The sequence below is a fragment of the Dendrobates tinctorius genome, unplaced genomic scaffold (genome assembly GCF_039654945.1).
Source record: "Dendrobates tinctorius isolate UK_male_01 unplaced genomic scaffold, ASM3965494v1 ptg000188l, whole genome shotgun sequence".
Lineage (NCBI taxonomy): Eukaryota > Metazoa > Chordata > Amphibia > Anura > Dendrobatidae > Dendrobates > Dendrobates tinctorius.
The window spans coordinates 5,193,265-5,210,404 of record NW_027361855.1 but is presented as its reverse complement, the minus strand read 5'-3'; the positions used below and the strand labels follow the sequence as shown (position 1 = coordinate 5,210,404).

General features: G+C 44.2%; 1 protein-coding gene across 3 annotated transcripts in view; it reads left to right on the top strand.

Moving 5' to 3' along the window:
- The window catches only part of PLEKHM3 (pleckstrin homology domain containing M3), a 1,535,517-nt gene that overhangs the window by 124,683 nt on the left and 1,393,694 nt on the right, over positions 1-17,140 (top strand). For all 3 annotated transcript variants that reach the window (XM_073552250.1, XM_073552252.1, XM_073552251.1), the window contains exon 2: positions 8,846-9,496. In XM_073552250.1, coding sequence (XP_073408351.1) covers positions 8,935-9,496 — 562 coding nt within the window. In that variant the 5' untranslated portion in view covers positions 8,846-8,934. The remainder of the gene's footprint in view (positions 1-8,845; positions 9,497-17,140) is intronic.

Below are 17,140 nucleotides of genomic sequence, written 5' to 3'. Positions count from 1 at the left end.
AGTCCTCGTTGAGTGGGGGCGCCAATATCATACTATTAGGGTGCCAACCTCCACGGCCAGGAAGGTATCAGCTAGGCCTTAGTATAGGGCTGTACAGCACTTTAGACCAGGTCTTTTTTTGATTTTTGTCATTTGCCATATTTCACTGGGAAGGTGTTTTTTAGTGATTATCGGAATAAAATGTGATTTTAAGGAGATTTGCATGTTCAAACATTTATTTTTTCAAATTTCCATGAATTAGTTGATATTTTATTTCTTGGATTTGGCTCTGTTTGCCTGTTCAACCGGTCATTACATGATGATATGCGATTTGCATTCTTGACAAGCTAATAATCCTACTTCTCTGAATGCTAGTGGCAAAGTATTGAGAGACGCCAGTAGAGAAGTTAGTCAGCATATGACCACCAGTATACCAATGGTCTAGCAAACCAGCAAGCAGAGCTTAATGCTGACAGTGCATATAATGCACACTGTTAGGATTCGGCATGATACAGTGCCTGAAAAAGAGTAGCCTTGGCCTGAAAAAATGCTTTGATAATGCAAAATTACGTATTGGAAAGAGATGTGCAGTGCAGCTCCTTAAACATTTACATTCGGCCGCTGCCAAAGGCTTTTACAGCTCTTTATACATCCTAAACTTTTGTTTGGTTTGCGGCTGCTGCTTGACATTGAGTACTGTTGCTCAGCTTGTATCTAGAATACCGAAATCATTCTCCTGTTCTGTAGTCCAAAGTATGCTACCATTTAATGTAGATGCAGCAATAGGATTACTCTGTCCCAGGTGCATTATTCAACATTAAATCTCATTTTCCAAGTGTTTGCCGATTCAGGTATGTAATCCAGATATTTTGCAATATTGAAACAAACGTGTAAAAATACTATGTTGTAAAAAATATATATAACAGTAAACAGCAAGTGCTAGTAAAAAGATGATAACAAAAACAGGGTGTTTAGTTGATACGTTTTTTGCAAAAAATGTACACTAAGCCACTCCACCAACATCAAGGTATACCCATCTTAGAACAGTGCTAGCCAATGTAAGGCTGAGTACACACGTGGCGTTTTTTTCGCGTTTCCGCAGCGGTTTTAACTGCGCGATTTTGCCGCGAAAACGCAAAAAATAAGCATCTCATGCATTCCTATGGGATTCCGCAATGCTGTGCTAATGCTGTGGTTTTTAAAAAAACCGCAGCATGCTCATTAATTTGCGGAATCGCGGCGATCCCGCACCCATAGGATTGCATTGTTCCGCTTACTTCCCGCATGTGGCTGTGCACACCATGCGGAAAGTAAGCAGAACATTTGCGGATGGTACCCACGGTCCGGAGGAGAGGAGACTGTCCTCCGGGCTTTGGGTACAATATCCCTGTAAAAAATAGAATTTAAAAATAAAAAATATTGTTATTCTCACCCTCCGACGTCCCGCGCAGTCTTCCCGCTTCTCTCCACGCTCCCGGTCCCAGTAATCCTTTGCGAAAATGCCCGCGATGGCGTCCGTTCTCGCGGGATCGCGAAGTCTCGCCGTCATTCACGCGACGTCATCGCGAATGACCGCGAGACATCACGATCCTGCGAGAACGGACGTCATCGCGGGCATTTTCGCAAAGGATTACTGGGAACGGCTGCGCGGGACGTCGGAAGATAAGAATAACACCATTTTTTATTTTTTTTTACGTTCTATCTTTTACTACTGATGCTGCATAGGCGGTCTCAGTAGTAAAAAGTTGGTCACACTTGTCAAACACTATGTTTGATGAGTGTGACCAACCTGTCAATCAGTTCTCCAAGCGATGCTCCAGATCGCTTGGAAAACGCTAGCATTCTGCAAGCTAAATACGCTTGCAAAATGCTAGTTTTTCCGCGGGAAAATCGCGGGAATTTAAAATGCGATTTTCCCGCGGACTGGAATTCCGGAATCCTCGCGGTAATTTCCGCGAGAGTTCCGGTACGTGTGCACTTAGCCTAAAACCTGATCATGTGAACAGTATCTACAGTATATAAAGGAAGATTCAGAAAGGTGATGCCTGATGTGGATACGTTGTGCAAGATGGCTTTTTATGTGCATGGCTCACAAGAGAGGGGCGGGGATCTCCCAAAACTTGCAGAAGCTAGAAACTAATAGATTAGAAACACATGAACAATGCACAAACGTAAACAAGTCGGTAGGATAGTGTTCACACCACCCAAAGACTGAAACACAGATAAAACACAGTATAACAAATGTGTAAAAATACTCTATTGTAAAAAATATATATAAGGCTAGTTTCAAACTAGCGTTCTTGTGCGCAGCGCCGCCGCTAAGCCCCTCCCCTGGCTGCGCCCCTTCCGTTCAGTTCATCCTCTGATTGCATGAGGCTGCATGTGATCAGCGTATCCTATATTTAGCATTGGATACGCTGATCGTTCGCTGACCGTGCGCTGGTTTGATTTTGCTGGCGCTGCGCCCTTTTGGCGTTGTTCCCAGGACACAAAAATACAACAGCACGTTTTTGTGCACTGGGCGCAGCTCCAAAAGGGCGCAGCGCCAGCAAAATCAGACCAGCGCACGGTCAGTGCACGATTAGCGTATCCAAGGCTAAATATAGGATACCCTGATCGCATGCAGCCTCATGTGATCAGAGGAGGAACTGACTGGAGGGGTGCGGCTGGGGGCGGTGCATAGCGGCGGCCCTGCGCTGCGCATAAGAACGCTAGTGTGAAACTAGCCTAACAGTAAACAGCAAGTACTAGTAAAAAGATAACAAAAACAGGGTATTTAGTTGATATTTAGTTGATAGTTGATGCATTTTTTGCAAAAAATATATCAACTAAATACCCTGTTTTTGTTATCATCTTTTTACTAGCACTTTCTGTTTACTGTTATATATATATTTTACAAGAGAGTATTTTTACACGTTTGTTAGACTGTGTTTTTTCTGTGTTTCAGTCTTTGGGTGGTGTGAACACTGTCCTACCGACTTGTTCACTTTTGTGCATGGCTCATGAATTTTTTAATCTATTTTGCAGTATTGTAATGTCAAGGTCAGAGTAAAGTGTCAGTCTTTGCTGACAACACCAATCTAAGTAGGATATTAAAGACTGACACTTTACTCTCAATCTCATCCACTAGGTCATTAATCCCTTTTTGACATTTGACGTACTATCCCTACCAGGTGACCTGGGCCCGTATGACCGTGAACGGGATAGTACGTCACGGGGGAGCGCAGCTGATTGCGGCCAGATGTCAGCTGATTATCACAACTGACACCCGGCACTATGTGCCAGAAGCGGTCAGGGACCACTCCCAGCACATTAACCCCTGGCACACTGTGATCAAACATGATCGCAGTGTTTCGATGGCATAAGGGAGCATCGGGCAGAGAGGGCCTCCGAGGGCCTCCTTCCTGCAGTACCCCGGATCCAAGATGGCCACGGGGTCCTTCCAAGTGCTGCAGGGAGGTGGCATCTCAGTCAGTGCCTGCTGAGAGCAGGCGCTGAGAAGCCTCCTGCACTGCCTGTCAGATCGCTGATCTGACACAGTGCAGTGCAAAGTGTCAGATCAGCGATCTGACACTATATAGTGATGTTCCACCCTGGGACAGTGTAAAAAAGTGAAAAAAAAATACATGTGTAAAAATATTTTTACAAAAATCCTAAATAAAGAAAAAAAATTCCCCAATAAATACATTTCTTTATGTAAAAAAACAAAACAATAAAAGTACATTTATTTAGTATTGCTGCGTCTGTAATGACCCGCCCTATAAAACTGTCCCACTAGTTAACCCCTTTAGTGAACCCTTTAAAAAAAGGCCCAAAAAATTGCTTTGTCATCATACCGCCAAACAAAAAGTGGAATAACACACGATCAAAAAGACAGATGTAAATAAATATTGTACTGCAGAAAACGACATCTTGTCCGGCAAAAAACGAGCCGCGATACAGTGTCATCAGCAAAAAAATAAAAAAGTTATGGCTCGCAGAATAAAGCGATGTAAAAATAATTATTTTTTATATAAAATTGTTTTTACTGTATAAAAGCGCCAAAACATAAAAAAATATAAATGAGGTATCGCTGTAATCGTACTGACACGAAGAATAAAACTGCTTTATCCATTTTACCATACGCGGAACGGTATAAACGCCGCCCCAAAAAGAAATTCATGAATTGCTGGTTTTTGTTCATTCTATGTCCCAAAAATCGTAATAAAAAGTGATCAAATTATCATGTGCCCGAAAATGGTACCAATGAAAACATCAACTCATCCCGCACAAAATAAGACCTCACATGACTTTGTGGGCCAAAATATGGAAAAATTATAGCTCTCAAAATGTGGTGATGCCAAAACTATTTTTTGCAATAAAAAGCGTCTTTTAGCGTGTGACAGCTGCCAAACATAAAAACCCGCTATAAATAGCAAATCAAACCCCCCTTTATCACTCCCTTAGTTGGGGAAAAATAATAAAATAAAAGTATTTATTTCCATTTTCCCGTTAGGGCTAAAGTTAGGGTTACAGTTGGGATTAGGGTTAGGGGTGTGTTAGGGTTAGGTTTATGGTTAGGGTTGGGATTAGGGTTAAGGGTGTGTTAGGGTTTGGGAGTTTCCACTGTTTAGGCACATCAGGGGCTTTCCAAACGAGACATGGCATCTGATCTCAATTCAAGCCAATTCTGCGTTGAAAAGTCAAACGGTGCGCCTACCCTTCAGAGCTCTACCATGTACTAAAACGGTGGTTTACCCCCACATATGGGGCATCAGCATACTCAGGACAAATTGCACAATAACTCTTGGGGTCCAATTTCTTCTGTTACCTTGGGGAAAATAAAAAATTGGGGGCGAAAAGATCATTTTTGTGGAAAAAATATGATTTTTTTATTTCTATGGCTCTACGTTGTAAACTTCTGTGAAGCACTTGGGGGTTCAAAGTTCTGAACACACATCTTGATGAGTTTCTTAGGGGGTCTAGTTTGGTAAATAGCCAAAGAGATAATGTTTTGTCTAAAAACTCTTCCTTCACCATATCTACCACATAGAAAAGAATTATTTAGCAAAAAGTGTTTGTTAAAACAACCTTTACTAGTTAATTTTTAAGAAGAGGCTACCACCTCTATAAAAACGTTAAAATTTTCCCATCACAAAAAAATTAAAATACAGTTCTATTGAACATGCCACCTGTTTGAGAAGTCTAGCTTATATTTCACAATTATTTAGCATGCTGCCTGTTTGGGAAGTCCAGCTTATATTTGAAAAGAAGCAAGAATTTAAACCATTTCACCATATATAGGTTATAAACTTATAATCTAAAGCCCCCGTTACACATAGCGATATCGCTAGCAATATCGCTGTAATGTCACTGATTTTGTGCCAAAATGCTCAGGCAAAACTTTAAAGGGAATATGTCACAAAATGTATTTTTTTTAACTATATGGAATTTATGATAAAAAAGATTTACAACTGTTTAAAATTAACTGTTGTAATTGTTACTTTTTTACTCAGCCACTGGGGGTCGCTATTTTTAGTTGCAATTCTATGTCTGAGCTCATACAGCAGCTGGGTCTGATGCCAACCCTATCTCCTGTATCAGCTCCCCCCGCTGGTTATCGCTGATCGCGCGAGAACGTCCTGGATCATTTCTCGTCGGGCGCTTCCTGCTGGGCTTCTTGTGGCGCCGACGAGCGACGTGTGGACGCGGGCGGGAGGACGTCATGATCACCGCGTCTGACAGGTAAGTAGCAAACCCCAGCGATGTCGCTGGTGAGATCTGCCTGTGTGGCAGCTCACTAGCGACCACTTAGCGATGCACCAGCGATCCGTATCGTTGTCGGGATCGCTGGTGCATCGCTTAGTGTAACGGTACCCTTAGTCTCCTAATCAAAAATGAAGGAGACTTGTTTGTATAGAAACCATTCAGTTCAAATATTCAAGGTTTTGGAGATTAAAAAAGGAACAATCTCACCATTTTCTGATATTCTCTTTTCTTTGATTTTTCTCCTATACCGAAAAAAGAGAGTCTGGAGTCCAGTCTATTCCCTGTCAGTCCCTAACTTTTTTGGCTGTCCCTGGTCCCCAAGACTCCTGCCCTTAGAAGGGCAGTCCACAGCTAGCCCTGTTATCTAGCCAGCCCTGGACTGACCCTGGGTACCTCACAACGCATTTCTACAATATAATGATTGATCAGGGGATTGGCACCGATTGTCGGGAACAACTGGGCAGCATATCCTTCCACACAGGACAAGAGGCAGTAGCACCTGTAATGGTCACCACCCCTCCTATATATATCAAAGAAAGGTTCAAAACACCTGTTACACATTCATCATTAGCAAAACCCCATTCCTCATATCGCTTAAATTGAGTGTGGATAAGGGAAATCATTCCCCATACTATCCTTCACCTGTTCAGAATTACCCGCCAGAGGTCCGCCATCCACATGTATACAAAATCCCGAGCGAACGCAGCCTTTACTTCTGGTCCCCCCGAACCACGCTGCCATTCAGCCGCATCACTTCTGGTCCCTGGAACACAAGTCATATACCCGAGTACGTCCCGGTTCCAAAATGCGTTCCATCTATTGCCTCATATCCGTTTTCGGGTCACAGCGTCACATTTCTTTCCAACTACATCATTTCCTCCATATGGAATGCATGAGGCATATACAATCTGTCATAAAAAACGTATTACCTCATATCCATTTCCGGGTCACAGCGTCACACTGCATTCCACCTACATCATTTCCTCCATGTGGAATGCATAAATGTTAGAGGCATATACAATAGTCTTATCATTAAAGACGCTTTCAACACATTTGATTTAATGTGATTGGTTAATCTCACCCGAAAACCGCTATCCCAAAATATTAAATATACATAAAAAGATTGCAGTATAAATACATCTCCAGCCAGGGGGCATGCCAAGCTCACAGATGGGGCAACCTCGATAATGGAGATAGGGTTGGCATCAGACCCAGCTGCTGTATTAGCTCAGACATAGAACTGCAACTAAAAATAGCGACCCCCAGTGGCTGAGTAAAAAAGTAACAACTACAACAGTTAATTTTAAACAGTTGTAAATCTTTTTTATCATAATTCCATATAGTTGAAAAAATACATTTTGTGACATATTCCCTTTAAAGTTTTGCCTGAGCATTTGGCATTTGGACAACTTTAGGATTTGTGCTTCCTATAGACATTTGACGCCCAGTAGATCCCAAATACTACTGAAATGCAGTATACAGTGGTGGAAAAAGTATTTGGTCAGCCACCAATTGTGCAAGTTCTCCCACTTAAAAGCATGAGAGAGGCCTGTAATTGACATCATAGGTAGAACACAACTATGAGAGTCAAACTGAGAAAACAAATCCAAAAAATCACCTTGTCTGATTTGGCAAGATTTATTTTGCAAATTATGGTGAAAAATAAGTATTTGGTCATTAACAAAAGTTCATCTCAATATTTTGTTATATATAGGTCAAACGTTTTCTGTAAGTCTTCACAAGGTTGGCACACACTGTTGGTGGTATGTTGGCCTATTCCTCCATGCAGATCTCCTTTAGAGCAGTTATGTTTTGGGCCTGTTGCTGGGCAACACATACTTTCAAATTTCTAAAAGGTTTTCTATGGGGTTGAGATCTGGAGACTGACTAGGCCACTCCAGGACCTTCATTTGCTTCTCACGAAGCCACTCCTTCGTTGCTGAAAGACCCATCCATGTCTCATTTTCAGTTCCCTTGCTGATGGAATGAGGTTTGCACTCTTAAACTCACGAAACATGGCCCCATGTACATGGATCAGTCATCCTGGTTCCTTTGAGGAGAAACAGCCCCAAAGCATGATGTTGCCACCCCCATGCTTCACAGTAGGTATGATGTTCTTTGCATGTAACTCAGCATTCTGTCTCCTCCAAACACGACTAGTTTTGTTTCAACCAAACAGTTCTACTTTGGTTCCATCAGACCATATTACATTCTCCCAATACTCTTCTGGACAATCCAAATGCTCTCTAGCAAACTTCAGATGGACCCGGACATGTACTGACTTAAGCAGGTGGACACGTCTGGCACTGCAGGATCTGAGTCCCTGGCGGCATAGTGTGTTACTGATGGTAGTTTTTGTTACGGTGGTCCCAGCTCTATTCAGGTCATTCACTAGTTCCTCCATGTTCTGGGATTTTTGCTTATAATTTTTGTGATCATTTGACCCCACGAGTTGAGATCTTGCATGGAGCCCAGATCGAGGGAGAAGATCAGTGGTCTTGTATGTCTTCCATTTTCTTATTTTTGCTCCCACAGTTGATTTCTTCACACGAAGCTGCCTGCCTATTGCACATTCAGTCTTCGCAGCCTGGTGCAGGTCTACAATTTTGCTTCTGTTGTCCTTCAACAGCTGTTTCGTCTTCACCATAGTGGAGTTTGGAGAGTGACTGAGGTTGTGGACAGGTGTCTTTTATACTGATAACAAGTTCAAACAGGTGCCATTACTACAGGTAATGAGTGGAGGACAGAGGAGCCTCTTAAAGAAGTTACAGGTCTGTGAGAGCCAGAAATCTTGCATGTTCTTAGGTGACCAAATACTTATTTTCCCACCATAATTTGCAAAATAAATCCTACCAAATCAGACAAGGTGATTTTCTGGATTTGTTTTCTCATTTTGACTCTCATAGGTGTGGTCTACCTATGATGTCAATTACAGGCCTCTCTCATCTTTTTAAGTGGGAGAACATGCGCAATTGGTGGCTGACTAAATACTTTTTTCCCCACTGTAAATGTTAGGATGTGTATGAAGTCTGGCAAATGTTGTTTGTAAGGAATTTACTATGAGTTTTTGCCGGTAACGTATTAGAAATGAATGTGTCATTTTTTTGTTTTCAAACAGGGTATGAACTTGAGATGACTCCAGTTTCATCTGGTCATAGTTGGCTATCAAGGCAAGTAATTTATCGAGAGTAACTAAATCAGCAAAGCATGGAAGCATTGGAAGTGGACGACATCAGTCCAGCACTTGAAGTCACGGAAGACTTCTTCAATTCATTTGATAATTTGGAGCATGTAGGTCATCAGCCAGAAGTCTTTGGCATTCACGAAGTTCCAGAACTCCTGGGAAATGACATATCTGATCAGATCAAGCAGCATGCTGATGGTCAAAATGCCAACTCACAGCAAAGCATCATTTGGGAGAGGTGTAAAAGTAGCCTGTTTGATGTCAAAGCAAAGAATGGTTTTCACGCCATAGAAGATTTTTCATCAACCAGACGAACATTTTCAGATATATCATCATTGGCTGGAGAAAAAAAAGACACTTCCGCATTTAATTTTTTTACTGCTTGTCATCGCAGACGTGACAGACCTCGTTCAGTTAATGACACAGGAGCCCTCAACGAAGAGATTCCAAAATTTAGACCAGGACACAACAGATCCCGATCTGATGTCAGTCATATGAACTGGAATAGTGTTAGCAAACATGCCCCATTGCAGCGATCATCAAGCCAAGGGGTTCACTTCAGCAGAGACATTGAAGGAAATACTGGTATGGCTTGATTTACTTAATCTGAATTATCTTGGTATGACATAGGGTTAGGATCCACCCGCTCTTAGCTTCACATTACCTCCCCCTTGTAATCAGAAGTTGATCAATATTGTCCCATTAACTGTTTCACAACCAGCGTAGAGAATGTACGTTGCAGCTGGCCTCCAGTTTCAGCTCTGTTCTGCGACGTACATTTTCACCAGACTAAGCCAACATTAGAAGCAGGGCTGAATTACTTAGCCTTAGGCTAGGCGCAGAAGACTATTTGCTCATCTGAGAAAATCCTATTCACATTGGAAAAATCTGACATATGCATGGCTTCCTAACCTAACATTGATCCGGGTATAATCTGATGTTTCGTCGGATTACACTTAGACCAAGTATATGGTTGTGTGCTCCTGCCCTTACTCCTGCCTCATCTGCCCTATCGTCGGACGTGCCAACTGGCTCTTTAGTCCACTTTGTAACTTGGTCGAAAGAGATCATTTCCTCCCTATAGCCACTCTTCCAGTAACGCAGCAAAGCATGGTTTAACTTATTTACCTGCAGATTACCAGTATATGTGCGGGCATTTAACATTTTTTGCAGCTGACATGTTCCCTTTAAAGAATTAAATTTTTTAATATGAAGCATTAACCGTCTTATTCTCCACGTAGAAGAAAACCTACATGACTACATTGAGTAATATTGCCATTAGTGTGGCTACAGCATAAAGAACACAGTATTAAAAGCCCTGCTCACCACTGTAAAGACTGCTTGCCTACCTGCAAAAGTGGGCTAAATATCGCCACTCTGTATCCAAAGTCAAGATCCACATGTAACACTGGATGTATAAGCAGCAGGTGAAAAAGAGAGCTAAAAGTAATCTGTTCCTGAAAGCCACAATTAAAAGAAAAGTTTTTAAAAAGTTAGAAAGATAATTAATATTGATAATTAACAGGCCATGTAAAATCTCTGAGGAGCTACACAGCGTGCTGTGAGCTTTCCAGGGGTTGCAAGAGATTTTTCTTGTAAATTGCAAGAAAGCTTAAACAAATGATTTAAAATCTGCAGTCACTCAGTGGCATAATAGTGTGAAAAGGAGATTGTGTCTGTAGTAAAGTCTTGCAGTGTCTGAGACTTGAAGTGTCCCACGATAGTATTTTGGTCAGTATCTTGATTCATTACTTGAAGATCAGTGGCATAGCTGCAAGGGCTCAATTTTGACTAGGTTTCAAAGCCCCAGTGTCCTTTTCCCTCTTCCACTTCTAAGGCTACGGCCACACTATCAGTATTTAGTCAGTATTTCACATCAGTGTTTGTACGCCAAAACTTGGAGTGGGTCAAGCATGCAGAATTGGTGCACTCATTTCTATTATACCTTGTCCTCTGATTGTTCCTCACCTGGTTTTGGCTTACAAATGCTGTGAAAAAATACTGAACAAATACTGATAGTGTGGACGTAGCCTTACTGCTACATCACTTGGTCACTTATGTTACGGAAAACATTTCCTTGAAAATAAAAGACCCCTAAATATACATGACTGCATATGGTGAGTCCAGTTTTCTCCCTTTTACCATTACCAAACCTACCCGACTCCCTCCGATATCCACATTCTCAAAATAACACACGCTACTACTTGAATTCTTTGAATAATTTGGCCACAGCGGCCAAGTTTATTAACAAACAATAACATTTAACAATAAGCATTAATATGCAATCATAATGCAAAATATGAGGAGAGGGTTCTTGGAGCTAAAAGATCTGGCTAAAACCTTTTGGCCAAAAAACCAATGGGAAAACTCGACCACCATGTTACCCTCAGCCGTCCATCCCCAGCTCGAGGGCACCGTAACTCCCGTTCCGGGAGACTAACCACCAGAGCTCCCTGTCCAGAGCCCATAACCAAAAAGCCAGATCCCCCATACCATTTGAAAACTGCCGGGAATTTTACTTCCAAATCCTTCCCCGACCAATCATCATCAACTCCAAGAACCCCACCCCCGCCAACCACGAACAGCCCTGACCACCTCAGGCTTGAGAGTGCCCCAAAGCCACCAATGCCCTCTCTATCCCCTCCTGTATTGCCAATGTCCACAAATCAACTCCAATAGAATTTAAATGAACCCCGTCAGCCAACCAATAATTACCGACCCCTGATTCCAACTCAAAATGCCTAATACTAATACCCCCATTCCTAGATACAAATCCCGACACTGCTCGATTCAATTTTACCCTAGCCCTATTAATCCCTTTTAAAGACCTCGCTTGCCTCCACTTCTTCCTGGGTACCACATCTGACCACACAGTCAACACGTCCAGGAAAGACGTCCACAATCTCAAAAAATTGGAACGTATGTCCCTAATAAATTCCCTCACCGGCTTGACCCCTAAATCGTTACCACCCGCATGTATGACAAGAACGTCGGGGGGTCTATCAAGGCGAGCAGACTTGACTACTTCAGAGAGCACCCTGCTCCACACCATGCCTCGAAAACCCAACCAACGGATCATCACTTTCTCCCTCCTAAGGCCCAATTGCCTACCATCCGGCCTTGCATCAGCTCGTAGCGCACCCCAATACACGTACGAGTGTCCAAATATCCAGGCAGAAAGGGGTCGCCACCTGAAAAAATATAACAGAGTATGGAAAAACAAATCCCTTAGCATTCAATAGTGACAATTAACGCCGAACATACAATAAATAACGATCCGACCTCCACCTGCCAATTCTCCTGATCACCTCAGCCTCCAGACAAAGGCTGTCAGCCTCAGACGCGGCACCGATCCTAAAGAAATGGGACCCATACATATCCGGGGTAGGCCAAGCTCTAACCGTCCCTTCTTCAAAACCGCAATGAACGGAGAAAATGAGACAAATATGTACCGTCCGCATGGCACAGCAAAGGACCCACTCTACCTGACCACCCTTCCCAATACAACTCCAAACACCTCTGAAGGCACATTACTGCCCCGTCAACTCGCCCCAACACTACCCTCCTGCCTCTACCCAGTTGATCGGTTTTGGAACGCCGAATCCAAAAACAATGCCCCCCGCCCAAAATTCCACATCTTCTGCCAACACACCTCCGGCCGTGAGCCTGCTACCTGACACTACTTCACCAATGCGCATTGCTCCGAAAAAGGCCAAAGAAAAAGCTATCCTAAACAATGCCAGCTCAAACCCAGAAGTACAAATACCCTCCAAGACTCTACCCAAGGCTTCCAACGTACTGAACGAAATAAGCCTCCCTTTGTCACAAGTTTTATTACCCCTGCGAAACCCTCGCAACGCCTGTCTAACCAAAAATTGCTTTGTCACGTCCGTCACACCCTGTAATTTGAAACCGAAAGCCAGACCGCTACAAATTTGTTTACCTTGGCCGCGGACCAACCGCTGTCTGCCGCCTTTCCAATTAAAAACAATACTGCCAACATCCTCTCCTCCTTGCTGTTAACCCTGCCCCATTCCGACACCCAACTTAGCCATACTCACCACGAGGATTCATATGACGACCAGATCTGGTGCGATACCGATTCCCGGATCGATCTTCCCGCTCTTCCGTAATCACTCGCCACAGGTAAGAAGGGCATTCCAAGCCCAAAGCATCCGCTCCAGGCGCCAACTCTCAAAAACGCCCCCACTGAAAACGAGACAAAGAATCCGCTATTGAATTTGTAACACCGGGCACGTGTACTGCAGAAATCCCCGCATTCAACTCCAGACACCGTAGAACAAAAACCCTAACCAATCTGATCACCGGGGGAGATGAAGCCGACAAACTGTTAATCACCGCCACTACACTCGCGTTGTCACAATGAAATTGCACCCTCCGATTCGCGAACATAGGACCCCACACCGAGACAGCTACGACAATAGGAAACAATTCCAACAACGTCAAGTTTTTGGTAAGGCCTAACAACTTCCATGCTTGCGGCCACTGCCCCACTCTCCACTTCCCCTTGCAGTAGGCACCGTAACCAGAGCTGCCCGCTGCATCTGTATAGATCTCAAAGTCAAAATTGCTCAACGTCTCCTCCTGCATCAACGACCGACCGTTGTAATTCCGTAAAAAACGCTGCCAAACCATCAGATCCTCCCTATGCTCCTTAGTCAAGCGAACATAATGGTGCGGAGCCTTCACTCCAGCCGTCATGCAAGCCAGACGACGGGAAAAAATGCAACCCATGGGCATGATCCTACAAGCAAAGTTCAATATCCCCTATAAGGATTGCAACTCCTTTAACGTCACCTTCCGCAACCTCGCGATCCTATCTACTTCCTGCTTCAACAGCGACAATTTGTCTTCTGGTAAACGTCACTCCATCTTTTCCGAATCGATTACTATGCCCAAAAAACTTATAACGGTCTTAGGGCCTTCCGTCTTTTTCATCACCAAAGGCACCCCAAAACGCTCCGCCACCCAAACCATGGCTGCCAACGCATTCCTACACAATTATGAATCCGGGGGACCGATAAAAAGAAAATCATCCAGGTAATGAATGATCGATTGCACACCTGCAACATCCCTTACCACCCATTCCAGAAAAGTGCTAAACATCTCGAAAAGTGAACAAGAAATTGCACAACCCATCAGCAAACACCTATCGCGATAAAAATCCCTGTTCCAAAAAGAACCCAACAGTGGGATACTCTCCGCATGAACTGGCAATAAATGAAAAGCCGATTCAATGTCGGTCTTTGCTAACAGAGCCCCTGAACCATAACGTCGCACCCAATGCACTGCCGTATCAAGCGAGGAATAATCCACCGAACACAACTCTTTATCAATCCTATCATTAACTGACAAACCTTTTGGGTATGATAAATGCTGGATCAAGCGAAACTTGTTCGGCTCCTTTTCCGGCACTACCCCCAAAGGGGAAACAATCAAACCCGCTACTGGCGCCGTGGGGAACAGACCAGCCATCCTGCCCAGTTCCACTTCCTTTTTCAACTTCGCATCCACTACTTCTGCTTGCATCGTTGCCGACCGCAAATTTTTAACCGAGAAAGGAACCACATGGCCAGGAGGGGGAATCCTGAAGCCCTCAACAAAACCCTTCCAAATAACATTGGCCTCCACCCGAGCCGGGTACCTATTTAGAAAGGGGGCCATCTCTTGAATTCTCACCGTGCTCTCCCCCTTGACCGATACCCACGTGTGGCTTACCCTTCCCCTTTTTGAAACATTTTGCCGCCCCGTGAGAGGTACCATTGCAGTGGGAGCACACGTGCTTGAACTTCCAGCTGTTCCCGTATTTACACTGGCCGTCATTAAATTGCCAGCACGTTCCAGACTTTTCCTTTCCTCCCTGGGTTGCCTGACCACCACTTCTGTGTCCTGCCTGCTGGTTGCCACTGCCCCCGCTCCCGTGAAAGGACTGCCCATACCTCACTGGAGCCATCACCTTCAGCCACAACCCGATATCCTTCTGATCCCATTTTATCTCTGGCCGCACCGCCTTCCTCTGTGTAAACTGCTCATCGTATCGTAGCCACGCCTGACTCCCATAAATACGATGCGCCTCCCCAATAGCATCTAAATAGCAAAATAGGCCAGAACAATTTTCTGGAAATTTTTCACCTATGAAATTCGCCAAAATAGCGAATGCCTGCATCCAATTTACAAACGTCTGTGGAATCAACCGCCACCTCTTCTTTTCCTCCTCCTCTTTTTTACTATCGTCCTTCTTCCCCTTATCCAGGTTAAATTTTTCCAATGGAAGGAGGGAGAATATCTCGACATACTCGTCCCGCCAAATCTTTTCTTTCACTTCCTTCTTTAAATGGGCACCCAAAGGCCCCTCGAAGCACACATAAACCTCTCCCTTAGCCCTATTGTCCAGTTTTATCTTGTCACCCTTGTCCGTCTCCGTTTGCACCGAAAGCGATACCCCCGCTGATGCCCTTCCGTCACACTCGACCGGGCGTAACGCCTCTCCTTCTGTCTGAGTGCCGGCCCCCCGGCCCACTAACCATGCCCCCAACGGAGATGGGGCTGCCTCCTGTTATGAATGAGTCACCGAGGAGGAAAAACAAAAACAAGTTAAGCCACAGAAAACCAGAGAGGTTGGTAACTAAGTGGATTGCAGATGCCTGATCCTATCCACACAACTAGCAGTAGCCGTGGAGCGTACCTACGATGATCCTAGACGCCTCGTCACAGCCAGAGAACTAAATAAGCCTAAAGCAAGAAAAGGGGAAATCTAAACTGCCCCAGAGCAGACCCCAAAGCAATAGACAGCCCCCAAACATGTATTGTCGGTGAGACAAGATGAAAACACAAACACAGATAGAAAAATAGGCTGAGCAAACGATGGGGCCCACACTAACTAGAAAGGACAGGAAAGGAAAGATGCTGTCTGCAATCACGCACAAAACCCCGCCAAAAAATGTCCAACACTTTCTGATAAAAAAAACTCTGAAGTTGCTAGACTTCAATTCCCTATATCAGCACTGTGGTATATTCTGAAGACAGAGCAAAAAGAGACCAATCTGATCAGGGACAAAACGCAAACTGGCATAAACAGAGACATAAGAATGTAAATTCAGCACAGCCCCAGCAGGGGCTGGCTGACCACAAAAACTGAGTAAACCAGACCAAATCTCATGAGAAAAAATAGCAGAGCACACTTAGCTTGAGAAGGCAGGAACAGAACTGGAAACCAGAACCTCAGGGCAGGTAAAAATCACCAGCACAAAATTAGGGAGTCGGCTGACTTAAATCCAGTCAGAGACTCCTGATGTCCACTCACAGTCCTCCTCCTCAGGTGGCAGGTCTCTGCCATTTAGATCAGCTTCATTACCTACTGTCACCACTAGAGGGTGCCCGGATGGAGAACTCACGACTCCTCTGTCAACACAGCCAGCTCCACCACCCTCACCAAAAGCCAGAGGTAAACCAGAAAATGAGTTCACAACAGTACCCCCCCTTGAGGAGGGGTCACCGAACCCGCATCCACGCCACCAGGCCGATCAGGATGGGCCCGGTGAAAAGCACGAACCAATCTATCGGCATGAATGTCAAAGGCAGAGACCCAAGAATTGTCCTCCTGGCCATAACCCTTCCACTTGACCAAATACTGGAGTCTCCGTCTAGCCAGACGAGAATCCAGTATTTTCTCTACCTCATATTCCACATTACCTTCAACCAACACAGGGTCAGGAGGTGCCGCCATAGGAACCACTGGCTCAACAAACCTCTTCAACAGAGACTTATGAAACACGTTATGGATCTTAAACGTAACTGGAAGAGCCAATCAAAAAGAAACCGGGTTAAGAATCTCCAAAATCCTATAAGGTCAAATAAATCTTGGCTTGAACTTTGGAGACGCAACCTTCATAAAGATATTTTTTGACGACAACAAAACCATATTACCCACTTTAAACCGGGGACCAGTGGTCCTATGCCGGTTGGAAAACCGCTGGGCCTTTTCTTGAGAGAGGGACAACTTATCCACCACTTGGTCCCAAATCTTCTGCATTTTCTCTACCACAGTGTCAACATCTGGGCAGGCTGAAGATTCCACTTGCCCTGAAGAAAATCGAGGATGAAACTCAAAGTTACAAAATTAGGTCGACATCAATGTGACAGAACTAGCTCTATTATTTAGGACGAATTCGGCCAAGGGCAAAAATGAGACCCAATCATCCTGATCAG